Genomic DNA, 18,235 nt, shown 5'->3' with positions numbered 1-18,235 from the left:
ATTTTTAATTTGTTTGTTAGCATTCTATATTAACCAGTACATACATTAACATAAATTAACACATAATTTTTATAAGTGTTAGTATGAAACTTGATGTTTCTCTAATGATGAAAATTTAATTTAAATATGTTTCCACAAGTATTGACATGGCATTTAGTAGAAAAAGGTTAAATTTCAAAGTATTTGCAAATTAGCAATGTTAGTCTTTCTTATTTACATTTTAAAAATGGTTATGTATTTGAATTGCCTGAAAAATTACTGTCTAAACAAAGCTAGTATGCTTTGTAAATTGTATATTACATAATTAAGATCATTTCTTTTAAGAATAATGTCATGTAAGGGTTACATAAAAAGGTAAAAGTATGCATAACTGAGATAAACTTTTTATAAATCATAGATTGGGATTTCTTGATTGTGGTCTTAGGTAGCCAGGAAAAGAACATTTCCTCCATTAATCCAATATAGCAATTTTATGGTGTTGTGTATTTACTCCACATTCACATTGCACAAGGGAGGAACACCAAATATGAGTGTTTCCTTTATTTTCAGTTCTACTGTGAAAAGAAATAACTTGTTACCAAGATGTCTTTCTCTATGGCAGAAGTGGTCATTTTTGAAAGTTTGCTTTCATCAAGGTCATCTAAGTCTAAATCAGCACCTTGTTGCCTAGGAAATTAACAAACACAACAGTCAGAAGATTGAGGGCAGGAAGAACACAAAGAATTGATACAAAATATTAGGATTGTTTTCTATTGAATTGGAGAAAAATAAATTGTTGAACATTTTATAAATGGTATATAGATTTTTTTTCTTAACATAGTCCTCCAAAATTATTCTCCTTGTAGTCAGGGGGAGGCAATTACATTGGAATGACTGGTGCACAAGACCCAGGGATCATCCCCAGCACTCCAGAGGGGAAATGCATATGCTTCCCTCTTCTTGGAACTTGCATTCTTGTATTATTCCTAAAATACATAGTAATTAAGTATTTTATATATATATATAAATGCTTAAAAAACTGATAGAAAGTACTTTGAAGGCTATTTTACAATAGACACACATATTTTTGAAGGCCTTTCCTCTTATTTCTAGAGAAAGTTAGCAATATTTTTCATATTGTTTGTATACTATAACATTTATTGCCTTAATCCAATTCAAAACCTATTTCTGAGATAATCCAATTTTGTGACTTGTCCTGAGGCTCCAGTGCACAATGGCACAGTTCACAACCTCAAGAAAATACCAATTTTTCTCTGGAATCACCTTAAACTCCTTTGTGCTCAGGATCCCAGTTGTATATGAGCAAAAGAAGTTCAGGGACAGTGCCCAAGACCCTGCGTCAGTTCAAGTCCCAGGACTAGCAAAAAAAAAAAAAAATTGATTATTCTAACCACAATGTAATCTCATGATATTACTGAGGAAAAGAGGAATCAATACAACAGTAAAGTATTTTAGGAATCAGGACTCCTGGGTTCGTGTTGTCCCACTATAAAATATAAAACTTGAATAAGTGGCATTTGTGTGTGTGTGCATGTGTGCATGTGTGTGCATAAACACAACTACCCTAGGCACTGTCCATGACCTTATTTTGCTCAAGGTTAGCACTGTACCACAGTGCCAGTCTGGCTTTTTCTGAGTAGTATGTTGGTGATAGAGTATCATGGCTTTTCTTGCACTGGCTGGTTTTGAATCGTGATTCTCAGATCTCAGCCTTCTGAGTAGCTAGGATTACAGGCAGGAACCACTGGTGCCCGGCTAATAAAAGGTATTTTTTTTAATGGCAGGAAAGCTCATCCTACCTAACTTACTTAATCCTGTGAATAATGCCTACGAGGGCACCGATGTCAAGGAAGAGGCAAAGGAGGAATGCTGGGGAAGCTCTTGCAATCCTAGTGAAGATTCTGTCTGTTATAGTGAAGATTCTGTCTGTTCTACAACTCCGTGGCTCAACTATTTTGGGACTACTCACAAAGATTCTGCTCACCAGAAACAGTGAAAATAATAGTGTTGTTGTTTTTTTTAATTAATCACATACTGCAATCCTCAGTAGTTCCACATATATTATTTCTAACCCTGGTCTATTGTTAAAAGACACATGACATAATTTTACCCACTTCACAGACCAAGAAATTAAATGTCAGAGAAATCAAATAACTTCCCCTTGGTCACACAGCTAATTAAGTGTGAAAAGAAGGATTTGCTCATCAATATAGCTTTCCATACCATCATGTTTTGCCCAACAGGACAGCATTGTATACAAAAGTAAAACAATACAAGAGATACTTGGCCTGATTAAAGAGAAAATAGAATTTACTTATGAAAATACTATATTGATTTTTTCTTTATAAAACTAAGGAAGCTTTTGGTTCAAGACAGTGTGTCATGAACATCGCTAGAATCATGATCCTCCTTCATCAACCTCCCAAGTAAAAAGCATTCTTAGTCCTTGTGTATTGTTTATGGGGAAAACAGATAAGATGAATTAAAAATTTTTAAAGTATAAGTTAAAATTTTAAACATATTAAAATAGAAACTATATTAAATAATCTTCAATGTTATCATAATCACTAAAAGAATAAAAATATACTTCATAATTTTTTGTCATAATTTTTTTTGGACTCAGGTCCTGGTCACTGTCCCTCAGCTCTTTCACTCAAGGCTCACGCCCTACCACTTTGATCCACAGCACCACTCCTGATTTTCTGGTGGTTAATTGAAAATAAGAGTCTTTCAGACTTTCCTACTCAGGCTGGCTCTGAACCATGATCCTCAGGTCTCAGCCTCTTAAGTAGCTAAGATTACAGACATGAGCCACCAATGCCCAGCTCCTGTCATAACAGTACAAATAAGGGGTCAGGGAATAGAACAAACTCAGTTCAACAGAAAGCAAAACCTAGAGAAACTAAGCAAGGGCAACACATGGTAAATGGAACACATAAAATAAATTAAAATAAATTGGTGACAGTTAAGTTCATATATATAAGAACTACCAATGAAGATAACTGGGATTAAAGTACAAAAGCTCAAAAGCTGAATTTCAATGTTTGTCTATAGCCTTCTTACAAAAAGGTACAACGAAAAAAACTACATACTGTGGTAAACAAAAAAATACTTCTGCTTCTAATAACATAGCAAAGATAATATAAAAACTCTCCTATTTGCACTAGTCTGTCAATGCTAGATAATAAGCAAAAATGTACCTTTCACATGCATAACACACAGGGAAAAAAGGAAATAGTAGGAAACAAGTAACTGCAAGGCAGATCCTGAGGTCACAGCTGTGCTTGTGGGGAGGGGTCCTGGACTTGGAGACCTGAGATGAGCTCACCTTCAAGTGAAGGATGAGCAGAACTAAGAGGCACAGGAAGGTGTCAAGAAAGCTCATCTCAGTCACTCCATGTGTTGACAGTCCATTCTGTCTGTCTGACCCATCAGCATGGAAGAAGACTCCAAGTCCTCTACCCCTGTTCCAAAGAGCCATCTTCCATCTAGTGCATTCATCAATGGCAAAATTCTCTATGTATCATTGAAGGCAGGAGAAAGAGAGGGAAGGAAGGAAAGCAGAGAAGGAAGGAAGGTAGGGAAAGAAGTAAAGAATAAAAAAGAAAACAGCTCATCAGTTTATCAGTCTAGGACAGAGGCTCCATGTCCAGGTAGAAAAAAGTTTCTTCTAAGCCAGTGATGGTAGCAGAGTCCTGTAGTATCAGCTACTCAGGCAGCTGGAGCAGGAGAAGCCGAAGTTTGAGGCTAGCTTGGTTTACCTAGCAAGGTTCATGACAGACTGGAATGGATAGCCAGACCATGGTTTAATTAAAATATGACTTTAAAGCTACTCTAGACTATGGGCACACCCTCAGTCCAGCGGTGCATATTCCTGTCGATATTCCCCGTGCCCCGTGCTTCCTGCCAGCCAGGCAAAACCGTCCTGAAACTGGCCGACAGGTAGAGCCCCAACAAATGGTCCTAAACAACTAGCACAGAGCTGTGAAGAACCCAGTCAAGGAGGAACTGGACTTTCAGTCTACAGTGCCCCATAAAAGGTCTGAAACAGACTAGACAAACCCATGCCTCCTTCGACTGGGACCGTTCCACCAGATTTGATTCCTTTTCTCAACAAGGAACCCACATCCCCTAAGCACACAAAATGTGTAGGGGGGAGGGGGAGGGGAGGCCAAATCTTTTACTGACTATAACCAGAACTCTCAGAAATTCTGATCACTCAGCCAACATAAAGTGTACACATTGGTGCCTTTGCAATTCATATTTTAAAGTGGGACGTTCATACTCCTTCATTCTTTATATACTAATCTCATTGTAACCAGGCTTTGAGGCAACCTTAGAGAAAGCCCAGAATTCTTATATTGTGGCGTTTAAGCTCCCAAGTGAATACAGCTATAGTAACATGTAAGAGGTAGTTTGCAAAACTTACATAATAACATTAACAAGAGTACTTCTAAAATTTTCTCGTTCTTTATGTGGCGATTTGACCTTTGCTTTAGAAGTTGATGGCCCAGCTTGACTATCATCAGTTTGGTCTAGTAATTTGCCTTTTTTTCCAAGGTGTTCAATATATTCAGCTTGAATTTAAAAAAAAGAAACATACACAAATCATTCATTTAAAAAGTAAGTTAAAATATGGGAGAACGTAGAACAAAATGAAAAAGTACCATTCAAGAAAAAACAATGTACCTTAAGGTCTCAAGGAACTTGAAATATAACTTTATCAGGTTGTTAAATAACTTGTGCTCTGCACCATAATAATAAAAACCTCCAACTATTTTAAGAATATTCAGCTGATTTATTTATTCATTATGTTTGTATTAGTCTTAAAATGAACAAGATCAATGCTGATAAAAAATAATATACACATTCAAGAAAAAAATTAACCATGGCAAAATGTAAAAATTAAATGTAGTCAATCTAACAATCTATATTTTAGAGTCAAAATAATTTTTTTTTGCCAGTCTTGGGGCTTGAACTCAGAGCATGGGCACTGTCTCTGAGCTTCTTTTTTTTTTTTTTTTTTTTTTTTTTGCTCAAGGCTAGTATTCTCCCTCTTGAGCCACTGCGCCACTTCCGGCATGAAGCCCTGGGTTCAATTCCTCAAAATAATCTTAATGACTACTTTGGTAGCATTATTTACAACTTACCAGATTCCTCTTAGAAAAATAAAAGTTTTCAGCCTTTCATGCATAGTCAATTTTTATTTATTTATTTCTTTTGTGCCTGTTATGGGGCTTCAACTCAGGGCCTGGGTACAGTCCCTGATGTTTTGTTGTTGTTGTTGCTCAAGGGTAGCACTCTACCATGTGAGCCACAGCTCCACTTCCAGCTTTTTGATAGTTAATTGGAGCTCAGGGTCTCACAGCCTTTCCTGAGGCTGGCTTCAAACTGCAATCCTTAGAGTTCAGCTTCTCTGAGCAGCTAGAATTACAGGAATAAGGCAGCAGCACCCAGCCAGAGGCAAATTCTGATGATAAGCCAAAGTTTTATAATAAACACCCAGTTCCTAAAATATCAGCATATAGCATTTACAATAGCCCGAAATACATAAGAACTGGAATCAATTATTGCATGGTAGAAAACATTTGGAAGAAATGTTTCTACATGACATGAATACCAATTAGGTTTTTTAGTTTTAAGGTTCTCTTGACGAAATGGTACAATTTCTTCTCTAGAAAATTTCCCTAGAAAATCTAACACAGAATGATAACGTTCTTACCATAAGATTGCTCATTTTTGAGAGTAAAAGGTTCTAGAATCTCTTCATCCTGCTTTATATTCAAGTGGAATGAAGGTGGGGTCTGCTGCCACTGGGGCTTTGTACTCGCCTAGGCATGAGATTTCAATAGTATTAATAAACAAGCTAGAAAAAAAAATCTCTTTCCCTGCAACACACAAGTATTTTCATGAAAAGCACAGACATTTTCTCAAGCAGACCGAGCTATCAGGGAAGAAAGCATGAACACACAAACCTGTGAATGGGCCCCGTGAGCCCTATGTGGAGACAAGTCCTGCTGCTAGTTTATTGTGGATGCCTGTTACTGAAAACTGAGGTGTTCATTCCACACAGTCTTCCAGTATTGGCAAGTTTCCTTAAGCTTCCTATCGCTTAAATTTACTTAAGAATGTTAAATCAAATTTTTCAGTGAAAATGATTTGTTGCAAGCAATGTTACAAGTCCAATGATACAGTTGTTTTGAGATTTTCAAATGCCTCTCAAAATAAATACTGCATTTCCTGAAACTTGAAGATTATGAGATATGAACTGAGCTACAAATGAGAAGACAAATATATAGAGTTATAATATATATTCCAATATGTAAAGACAACATATACAGAAACATAGTCATATATACATAGTCTATACATAGTCAAATATATAATGACAAAAATGGGTGGCTGCTTTCCAGGGACCAGGGAGAACTAGTAATCAGGAGTTTTCATCAGGGGTTCAGTATGGGAACAAGAAAATGTTCTAGAAATGTATGGCCATGATGGACACATAACAATGTGAATTACTGACTGACACTGAACTATATACTTAAAATAGCTAAAATCATAAACTTCTTTTCTGTTCATCATAGTTTTAAAAGAGCATTATTTGCATTGAAACCCCACTTAAAAGTTGTCTCCCAGGAGCTTCATGAGTAACTCAATGGCATTTAAAGTTCAACATTATTCATACACAATAAATCTTATTCCAGTAACACCCAACTGGTTGAGAACTGAAAGTGCCTTTTCACTGCCTCTTTCACAGGTCAATAATTTTTGTCAAGTCATGTGAAAGGACATCAAGGTCTAGGAAAGCCTTTCAGCACTGCAAGAGCCCTCTCCTTATAGGCCATCAAGTCTTCTCATTTTTAAGCCCAGAAACTGAAGCTCAGAGAGGTTAAATGACTGCCCAAAGGTCACAGAGCTATAAGAACCATCTTAACCCCAGCTCTCCATTCCTGAATCAACACTGCTATTCCTTCTGCTAGTTTATCTTAGCAGTTCTTTTATTGCGAATCCCCAATTATTCTGTACATATGAGGAAATGATAAGTGCAGTGACATTACTAAGATAGCTGTGCGTATGATCATGTTTTCCTGGACATATATCTCATAGAATTTCTTCATCAGCAAAAAATGAAATTGCGACACAAAATTCAAATCCAGAAATTCAGCTATGCATTTTCAAGTGCAAGGACGGATCAGCATATCAGCAATGGCAAACATATGCAGAGGGTGTGTGGGTAAATTACCACGGACAACTGTGGCAGAATCCCGGCTGGTGCCTTGGACTTGTCTTTGCTGGCTGGTTTATCCTGCATGAAAAATACAGGGGAGGAGGGCTGTTAACTCTTTTACAGCAAAAAAACAAAACAAAACCAAAAACTGGTTCACCTGACTCAATTTTACCATGCTTACCATAAAATAAAGTGTATGCTATTTGTGTGTGTTTGCCTGTTTGCTTCCTCACTTGTTTTTGAGACAGGTTCTCTCATAACTGAAGAGAAGTGGGTATAATATTGATAACAAATTCTTGCTTCCTCATCATACTTTTTGTTTACTGATAGACTGTCAGTTTTCAAAACTATCCATGTTTTAGCAAGAAAGGTTTTGTGAAATTTGTTTGAAATAAATGACTACTTCACAAAAAAAAGAAAAATACACTGGAGAAAAGAAAAAGAAGTATTAATGACACAAAAGCTTTAGGATGAAGACTTAAAAAAGTAAACCAAACTAAAATTGTCTGAAATCATATGTTTTTGCCATAGAAAATTTTGGATCTTATTTCCAAAAATCAATCTAATGTATAAATTGAAAACCACCAAGCAACATTTTCCAAATTGGTGGTCTGAATTGCAGGTTCTTTTTTTTTTTTCCTTCCCTCAGGTGGAAAATTTTATTTATTTTTTTCAAATTTTTATTATCTAAAAAAAAAACAAAACAAGAACCAAAACAACAACATACCTGGAACAGACCATTGTTTAAATGACACTTAAAAACCTAACGTATGAAACTGTAACCTCTCTGTACATCAGTTTGACAATAAAAATGTTTAAAAAAGAAATACCAAAAAACCTTAAAAATGATTTCTCTTAAAAGATATGAAACTCAAAATAATACAGAAGAAAAATAAGGCAAATAATGTTATAGTTCAATATGAACAGTGCAAGGTCTAAATCAGCCAACAAAAAAAAGGATTTTATACAACTGTAAGCCTTTCTGGCTTGAAAAGATTATTCATTTCAACCGTAAATATTTAGTATGCAGTATGTGAATGAAGATTTTGAAGGGATGACACAGATCAAGATGCACTGTTTACATAAACTGCAATGTTAAATGGCAAAAACTCAATACATATTCTTAAAAAATTAAGAAAAGTAAGGAAAGGTGTAGATTAATAAGGATGGGTGAGAATATTGAAAGGAGTGACATGGATCATGCAAAATTTGCAATTGCAAAATTTGTTAAATGTCTTTTTAATTTTTTGTGCCAGTCCCTTGGTTTGAACTCAGGGCTGATCCCTGAGCTTTTTGACTCAAGGCTAGAACTCTACCTTTTTGAGCCACAGGTCCATTTCTGGCTTTTAGTGCTTAATTGCAGATAAGAATTTCATGGACTTTCCCATACAAGCTGACTTCAAACCCTGATCCTCACATCTCAGAGTCCTGAGTAGCTAGCATTACAGGCAGAAGCCACCAGCACCTAGCTAATGTTTGTTAGGTTTTAAACATGAAGTGTCTGTTTCATTTCACTTTTTGTCTTATGAACTAGAAACTGTGAAGTAGAAAACCATAGAACTAAAAAATGTTACAATAGAGTTCTAAATGTATGATTAATAATAATATTATTAACAAAACAAATAGACTCATAAGTAAAAGATATACTTGGAACAAGTTCAAGATTGTTCACTTAAGTTTTCATTTATTTTTTTAAGCTGAAAGAACTTTTAGTTCAAATTAATAGGAATTATCTCTGTATGTGAAACATTCCATTATAGAGTTTATTCTGAGTTTTTAAAATAATATTTACATAGAAACTCCACATTCAACACAACTCCAAAGACTCATAAGAGTTTAACACAATAGCATTAGACAGTATAATCACTAAACAGTTTGTTTATTTGTCCATCACTTTATCAACTGGAATGCCTATTAACCACCTCTTCCACAAGATGATGAAACACTGCCAAACTGTGAAAAAGGATAGCAAATCCTATGATATCTTCGTGGCATAGTCATTCAATACAACAGCCGCCTCCTCAGAGACCATCAAATCCTCTCATTTTCAGGTTCCAAGACTGAAGCTTAGAGAGGCAAGGGACAGTCTTAAGGTTACAGAGTCATGAAGGACAAAGTTCCAACTCTAGTTCTTAGTGCTAATCTCGGTAATTATTTTATTCAGAATCCTCAGATTTGAGTATGTGTTAGGACATTATAGACACAGTGATTTTAGTTAAGATAGAGCCCGGCGCTGATGACTCATGCTCATAATCCTAGGAGGCCGAGATCTGAGGATCTCAGTTGGAAGCCAGCCCAGGCAGAAAAGTCCCCTGGAGATTCTTATCTCCAATTAATTACAAGAAAACTGGAAGTGGCCCTGGCGTTCAAAGTGGTAGAGTACTAGCCTTGAGCAAAAGAGCTCAGGGACAGTGCCCAGGCCCTGTGTTCAAGTCCCACAATCAACACACAAACATACACACACAAAAAAATTATAGTCATTTTTCCTAAGATATGTGCTTAGTAGAATCCCTTCATTGGAATAAAATCAGATAAAACAAGAACTTGATAGTAGAAATTCTTTAACCTCAAAATTAATAAACAACATTATTAGAAAAGCAGGTAAGCATAATAATATATTCATAAATTACCGTCGACAACGGTGTCTGGAATCTTACTGGCACCTTGGATTTTTCTTTGCTGGGTGCCTTATCCTGTGTAAAAAAATATAATAAAACAAACCTGTTTAACCTGCTAGTGCCAGAATTGTCCATTAAGCCAAATTACACAATGTTTACTATAAAGTACAGCATATATAATCCATATAGATATTATCTTACATACAGAAAAATCTATAACCCACTAAGAAGACATTATTAGAGCTAATGAACACAGCAAGATTGCAGGACATAAGATCAATAGATAAAATTTATTTCTAGACATAGACACAAGCAATAAAAACATCAAAACTGAAATCAAGAAACAAGTTTATTTATACTACATCCATCAGTATAATGTAATGCAGCCCCTTCCCACAAGAAAATAGACAGATTTAATCCAACTCTTACTATAACTTGGGGAGACATTAACAAAGTGATCATACAATTCTCAAGAAAAAGAAATTGAATAGAACCCAGAACCGCTAAACAGTATTGAAGAACAATAAAGTTAATATTTCCATTTTTCATAAGTTACTATAAAACCATAGAAATAAGGAGCACATGATATTAGCATGAGGACAAACAGACACAATGAACTGGCAGTTCAGTACTAAACTCATAATTCATGATCAATCGATTCTTGATAAGAGTGCCAAGACAATTTATTGAAAAAGTAGTTCTACCCCAGGACCAACAAAAAGGAAGAAGAAAAGGAGTGCTGTTTTCTCCTGAGGACTTCCTGGAATTTAAGTAGTGTCCAGAGCTTCCTCGTCCCCACCCCCTTCCCTATGATTAAGAATTCATGTCTTCCCAGAGGGGTCCACATCCTAAGGCGAATGGATTCCAGTGAAGGCATCTTCAGGTTACCACAGGTAAAAACTGTAGTGCCCTTAAGACAAAAGCACTGCTGCCACCCTGGCAACAGTGAATAATCCCAGGCAGAAAGCAGTGTTGAGAGCAATAACAGTACTTTGAACTGTAAGCAGGAATATGGGTCATACTACCAATCCCCTCCAAATATGCAATCTGTTTGAGCCTGAGTTCTAGCCCAGAGGTCTAACCCCAGGGGCTCCACATGTCAGGTCTGGCCACTGGCCTAATAGGCCAATAGAAAGATGAATGGTGGTGGAGTGCAGAGCCTTTCAGTTTATCTTTGTGGTGCAGACATGAGCTTCAGGTTTAAACATGGGAAGAATTGGGACAAGGAGTGAGAGATATGCATAACTATTCAACAGTCCTGACCACAGGTGTGGTGCTGGAGTCAGAGGTGGACATTGACCTTCCTCTCACGATGTTCTTCTGATCACCAGCATAAAGGCAGTATTGTTCCCAGGGCAGTTTCTAGCTCTGGTCCTGAGGTGTTATTGATCAGACTTGCACATGCACGATTCCAGGTGGCTTCCGGGTGGCTGCAGAAAGAACAGTGCAGAGAACAACAAAAATACAATAGAGGCAGAAAGGACAAGCTTTTTATCTTGCTTTTACATGCCCTGTGGATATCTGCAGGCCCAAGTGTGGAGTCAGTGGTTGTTTTTTTTTTGTTTTTGTTTTTGTTTTTTTGGAAAAATCACTTACTTAGCACCTGTTAAACGACCTCTTTGGGGATATTTGACAGGAAACAAATTTCTATTTTGTCCACTGACACACTATTATAAAACATGCTTAAAGACACAGAGGGTTCTTCAGGGTTCTAGTGCTTTTTCCAATTGCTCCCACAGTATGGCTGCCCAGAAGCCTGAGGGAACCTTCTTCACCTGGGTTGCATGGCTGAACTTGTGGCAGATACTCCCTCCAGCAGGCTGTACTGATATTTCCTTGGCTTTCCACAAGTTTCATAGAACACGACAGAGGATGGGAGAATCACATGGAGTTTCCACATCTCATCAGGTGGAGTCCTCCTTCAGCCTTGGTCTGCTACACCTCCCAATGCTTCTGTTACTGGCAGGCTGAGCAAGCACCACATCTCCAATGAGTTACCAATCAAACTTTGGGTGAGAATGGTTCTCCTGAGTTCTTTGGTGGGCACTTCTCCTTACACCTACATTTGATGATAAAATGCTGTTTCCTACTACAAAACAAGTCTTTGTAAATAACCTTTGCTGAGTGTTTTAGTATAAACACTTCTTAGGTAGGTATAACACATACAGATTTGTGTATGCAAACCTTTTGTCATTTTAATTTCTTTGGTTTGTTTATCTATACAAATTGCATCACGTTGTCTAAATCACTATAATTTACAACAGTTCTTGAGGTTTATAAGGACTTCCCTTCAACTAGTTATTATTAAATATGATCTTAAGTGTGAATTTTAGCATACACGTTGTATGAAACCTTTGAGAGCTTCAATAGAAACACACTAACTTTCTAGCATAATTTGAAAGAAATTGGCATCATTGTGGTAGTAATTCTTCCATTACCTGATTAACAATATATTGCTTTGTTGATACTTGGAGTGTATACTTCAAGAGATTTTTATAATTCTTCATAAAGGTGATAGATTTCCTTTGTTAGAGATAAACTTTTGAATAGAAAAAAATATATACAAGGGCTTAACAGCTTAAGATTTTTAACACAACCACTTAAAACAAGGAATTGTATCTACTTAGAATAATTTCCATGACATTTGCATGCACTTGTAATAGTTTATGTGATGGTTATACTGTATTTGTCCCTGAGCTGATGTCTACCTTTTTCTTCATGCTCTGTGGCAGTAAGGCTGAATTCTATGCATGGGCATTGTCTGGGCCCTCCACACTAGATTCTGATGACAACAAGAGGCATCTCAGTAGACTGGAGTGTCCGGCCTGAACTCCTGTTCTCCTTGGTTCTGGCAGTGGTTGAATTTTTCTGACATTCAGGTCTTCCCACAAGACCGCTTGCTGTTCCGAGTCCTCCTCTCTTTAAGTGATCGCTTTTGTTATTCTCTTTAATTAAATACTTAGCATGCTCACTGTTTTCTGTAGGAATCCTATTATAATTTCACATTCCACAATGAAAACTGAAACATCTGATCCCAAATCAGCTGGCTTTGCATTGAGGTTACATTATTGATTTTCATCCATTGGAAGAGTCAATATAAACAATGTAACTCAAGTGTGAACCACTGTGATTTAGCATGCATAGTTGATTGATAACCTCTCAAAAATGAATAAGGTTGCTGGTGTGATCACACATACCTGTACTCCCAGCACTTGGGAGACGAGACAGGAGAATCTCAAGTTCAAAGCCTACCTGAGACACATATTGAGATGCTGTCTCAAAAACAAACTTTTAATCAGGTAGACTGAAACCTAAGTGTGAGCTATAGTCAATAAAGTTATCACTGTGCCGTCAGTCTGTAGCCCACTTTTTCCAGTCTTTTTTTTTTTAACCTCTTTTTAAAGCAATGGCATTGAAAACATATAATGAAATAGGAAAAGTGCATTATAGGAATGAGAACGTTACAGGTTTTATTCCTCTTTTCTGCCACAATCCATGGTTAATTTGCAAAGAATTTTGTGGAAGGTTTTGAGTATGTATACCTTTAAACCTCTGAAAGTTCTTCAACTAAAACTCAAATGTCACAAGTTTTAACTTTGAGAATGAAATGAGAAACTGCAAAAGACTTCTACTTCTTTTAAATACCTCAGAGAAAAAAGCTAGACTGCTATTTCTGCAAAATGCCGTGTCACTCTCAACCTTCCACTAATGAGACGAATATGTTAAAACCTCCTCAGTAAATACAATTTTACCACCTGCTCGATTTCTCAAACTGAAGGAATATGTAAGTAAATGTCACACTAAAATGGCATTTCCAAAAGTTTAATCCATTCTATTGGATTTAGATTAATATATAAAAATTTCCATCATTCCAGAAGGAAAAATGTACTTTAAATTAGCATAAAACAAAATAGCAAGGTAAGTTTTAAAATTACAAACCAACCAAAACAGTGGGAGAGGGCCATCTGCTGCTTAAAATAGTGTGTAGAAAGTAAAATCTCAGGTGAACTAATGCCCATTGTTTAAGATCCTGATGGCTCTCCAATAAAACACAATATTTTGGGGGCGGGGAGGGGTTTGATAGGTTTCAATTCCCTGCATCAGTTTCACAGAAAAGAAACAAAACTTATTTATATATTTATTTATTGCCAGTCCTGGGCCTTGGACTCAGGACCTGAGTGCTGTCCCTGGCTTCTTTTTGCTCAAGGCTAACACTCTGCCACTTGATCCACAGCACCACTTCTGGCCATTTTCTATATATGTGGTGCTGAGGAATCAAACCCAGGGCTTCATGTATACAAGGCAAGCACTCTTGCCACTAGGCCATATTCCCAGCAAAAGAAACAATACTTAATGGTTGCTTCTTAGGAGTAGAAGAGTTAAGAAAACTGTGAAACAATAGCTATTGACTACCATGGAAAGATGTAGAAAAGGTATATTTCAAATTTTGACAATGTAGGATAAAGTTCAACATCAGGCCAAGGACCAATTTGGGATTATCTATCAAAGAGACTACTTAATATATAGTGATGATGATGTTCACATACCTTTTAAATTAATATTCTGATTACAACTTTAGAAAAAATTAGGAGTGATACTAGTAGTCAGTTTCTCAGGGTTTGTTTTTACAAGTTATTTGCATCAACATTCTTTTTGTGATGACTGTTTTTACTACTAGTAACTAATAATACTTTGGTATATGTCCACAAGTGTCCATTTCTTAGCATTCAGTTTTTATGAAATTTGATAAATGCTGGAGTTACATTTTCTTGAACATTTATCTGATTGATGAGTGGATAAAAGTCCTGACATTTTCTGATAATAATCTACAATCCAATAGATAGTTGCTATAGTTTGTGTAGAAAATGTCCCCCCAAAACTCTTAAATCTTGGTTCTTAGCTGGTGGTGCTATTGAGGGGGACTGGATCAGAAGAGGGCTAACAGGGTAACCTGTTGATGAGTTCATAGATGAGTGGCTACCAGAAGATAGGGCCCAGGGGGAAGAAGGTGTGGGCACAACTTGGAAGGGATATCTTGTCTCCAGCTTCTCTCCTGGCCTTCCTCCCTCCTTCCCTGCCTCCCTCCTTCTCTGTCTCCTCTCTCCTCTCCTCTCCTCTCCTCTTCCTTTCTTTTCCTTTCTGGCTGCATAAGGTGAACAGTTCTACTCCACTATGTCCTCATCTTAGGCCCAGAAACAAGCCAAGTAGCCCTGCACTGGAGCAATGGAAAAGATAGAATTAGAGTCTAGTATCAAAACAAAGAAGATAAGGAAAATTTGACATTAAAAAACAAAACTGTGTTTGATCCAGATTGCTCAATGGGTTCTTTCCTCTTTCACCCGTGTAAAGAGCTCAAGTTCTTTCCTTAGTGAGTCAGAAAAAAAAAAGCTCATACATCTTCCTTCCCATTCTGTGCTGACCTTTAAAAGATTTTGCTGCTTTTATTTGAACTATAGTTATAAGGAAAGTCATTTTCTCCAAAAGTAACCATTGTAAAATGTAGCCTTTATTATACACCGCAGGCATATTTTCTTAAGTGGTATTCCCTGCAAACCAAACCCTCTTTTGTATAATATGTTATAACTGTGGTGTATTAGAACTTTTCAAGCTTAGAAAATAAGTGTTCTGATTTTCCTCTTCTATAGGGGATTTGTCCCAAGTCCCACAAGCCAGCCAAGAACCCAAGCCTGCTCCAACTCTGGGCCCAGCCTCCTCTCCACCTGCACTCCCACATCCGCTCGCTGGGGGCGCTGTGGGGCTGGACTGTTATGTTCGGTTGCTATGGCGACGGCAGAGGCGAGCGGTTGACGAAGCAACAGGCAAAGCGCTCAATACTCAGGCTGGGAAAGGGGGTGAAGGTAGCTGTGCGCCCCGGGGTCACAGCTGGGGTAGCGGAGAATCTGCAGGGTGGGGGCCTTTCAGACACTTTGGACAACGCGGGGTCTGCGTGGGGACCGCCGCAAGCCTGGCGAGGAGCCGCCTCTCACCTTCCCGTTGTTCATGGCTGCGAGAACTCACTGGCCACCCCGGGCGGCTCTTGGCTCCTCTTCCTCGTCGGTCCTCTCGGACCCCGGGGACCACAAATGTGCCCTCTGGTGTGCGGTGTGGGCAGTCTCCGCTCTGCCTGCTCGCTGCCTGCTCCCTAGGCTCCTGGGCGGTCTAGCGTCCCAGTAGCATTGGTTGCTAAGCAACTGGCCGGGCGCAGGTTCCACTTCCGGTCATCTCTTGCTGGGACCTGGGCGGAGCCTGGTCGCGCATCCGGCAGGGGGCGCTGTCCCGCGCGGCACTGGCACTAGGGTGGTGTGAATGGATGGTCCAGAGCGTCTGGAACCCCGGAGAATCCGGGGCGTTTGCTATATGAGGTGTGAATGCTCTGATCCCTGAAGCAGCTCCTCAGTGAGGCCTTCTGCACCTTCCAACCGCGTTGGATGCATCCCTCCTACCCGGGCCTCAACGCCTGACGCAGGTTTACCTGTGACGAGTGGAATGCAGTGATTGCAAATTGCACTGCTAACAGGAGTGAGTGGAATAATGAGAATAAGCATGATAGACTGGAACCAGTAAACACCTTTGTTCGTTACCCTCCTGCTGTCAAACTCCCATCCCCTACCCACACCCACACTAGAAAATATCCCTTGGAAGAATACTGGAAAATGAAGCACCAAAAAATGCAAGCGAATCCATGTTCAGGGACAGTTTACTACATGAAGGGTGTTGTGCAAAGAGCCAGGCACAGAGGGAGGGAGACAGTCCCTTTCAGCATGGGGTTGGGGGTCGGGGCGGGGAGCCAAGCATTTATAAAGTAAGTGTTGTGAGTGAGTCCTCAGGGAGAACACAAAGCAATCGCTGATTTCTCATGGAAATCTAGAAAGGAAGTAGAAGCTTAGGTCTGAAGGAAGAGATAGGGCCATGAAAAGAATGTCCCAGTACTGCAAATAGTTCTAAAAGATTGGAGAATACATTTGGGTACAGAGAGGTTAGATAGTCTCGTGAGCAAATTAAAAGGATAAGCCTGTCATTCTTAAAATCCTTATAAGTCATGATAAGGAGTTAAGGCTCATAGGGCAACTTGGTGTTGCTTGATTTCATCCTGCTTTATTCTTTGCTTCTGCTTTATTTTTGAGACAGGGTTTCAGAGTATCATCTAGACTGGACGTGGCAAAGCTCAGAGTGCTGGGAGTACAGGCATACATCCCCTAGCTGAAACGTTTTATGTTAAGAAATGGCAAGCATCATCGTGGCTCAATCCTACTGGCAAAAAGAAGAGTCCAGGGGAGAAAAGGAAATAGCCCTGGGGAGGCAGAGACAGGAGGACCCCAAGTTTGAGGCAAGATTCAGCTACATAGTGAGACCTTGTCTCAAGAAAGAGAGAGAGAGAGAAACTAGGAGAGTTAGAAGGGAGACTGAAATGAGGGGGAGAGAGAGGGAGATAGAGGGAGGAAAAGGAAGGAGACAGAAAGGGGAGGAGAGGACAGGGAAGGCTCAGGATGGGAAGGCTCTATCATGAAATTCCTATAGAATCTCAAGAGATCCCTCATAGCCAAAGCCAAAATAATCTTGAAAAAGAACATAACTGGGACACTGTGGTGGTGGGGGTGGGGGGGGCATAAAACTGAAATAGAATTGCATGACCTAAAATCTTCAAATCATTGAAAGCTGGGACACAAATATGTGTACATTCATATTTATAGCAGTGATATTTGTAATAGCAAAATGGAAGTGTGTACTGATGAATGGTTGGGTAAACAAAATGTAGTGAATACATGTAGTAGGAGGAATATTCAGTCTTCAAAAGGAAGAAATTCTACGACATACTCAACATTCATGAACCTTGAAAACACAGTGCTAACGGAAATTAGCCAGTCACAAAAAGACAAATATTGTATGAATTCACATGTAGAATTTACTTGAACTAGTCAAATTTATAAAGACAGAAAGCAGAAGGGTGGGTTGAGGAACTGGGGGCAAAAAGGAAACCCCAAGGGAGAAAATGAAAGATTGCCTAATGTGTATAAAGATGATAAGAGTTTTGCTGATAGGTGGTGGTGATGGCAATATGGCTGCCCACCCACAGCCAGAACTACTCCCAGTAGTTCTCAGGTGTTTAGATGTCCAACGTCAAGTGATTACTTCCTGAGGGTCACAGTTCATATGAGCAGGCCAGGAAGTGGTATAGACAAATTCACAGCAACAGCACAAGACAGAGATGAGTCCCAGAAATCAGCCATTCACCTCTCACTGTTTCCTGTCTATAACAGTTCTTCAATCCTGTGCTATCTCCCTATCCATTCACCCCAATCTCAAAAGCTGTAATGGAAGTAACGTAAACAATAGGCTGTTTTGACTTTCTACATTGCCTCTGCCAGGCCTCCGTATATAGCTTCTG

At 38.5% G+C, this 18,235-nt stretch overlaps 1 protein-coding gene across 1 annotated transcript in view; it reads right to left on the bottom strand.

The window, feature by feature from the left end:
* Dnah7 (dynein axonemal heavy chain 7) overlaps positions 1-15,956 on the bottom strand; it is a 206,357-nt gene extending 190,401 nt beyond the window's left edge. The window contains exons 1-6 of the mRNA XM_048344207.1: positions 15,837-15,956; positions 9,862-9,924; positions 7,247-7,309; positions 5,723-5,831; positions 4,430-4,577; positions 579-666 (exon numbers count right to left, since the gene is read on the bottom strand). Coding sequence (XP_048200164.1) covers positions 579-666; positions 4,430-4,577; positions 5,723-5,831; positions 7,247-7,309; positions 9,862-9,924; positions 15,837-15,851 — 486 coding nt within the window. The 5' untranslated portion in view covers positions 15,852-15,956. The remainder of the gene's footprint in view (positions 1-578; positions 667-4,429; positions 4,578-5,722; positions 5,832-7,246; positions 7,310-9,861; positions 9,925-15,836) is intronic.
* Positions 15,957-18,235: the final 2,279 nt, after the last annotated feature.

Source organism: Perognathus longimembris, chromosome 4 (genome assembly GCF_023159225.1).
Source record: "Perognathus longimembris pacificus isolate PPM17 chromosome 4, ASM2315922v1, whole genome shotgun sequence".
In the NCBI taxonomy this organism is placed as follows: Eukaryota; Metazoa; Chordata; class Mammalia; order Rodentia; family Heteromyidae; genus Perognathus; species Perognathus longimembris.
Note: the sequence above shows the minus strand (reverse complement) of the source record. Positions and strands in the feature narration are given on the sequence as shown.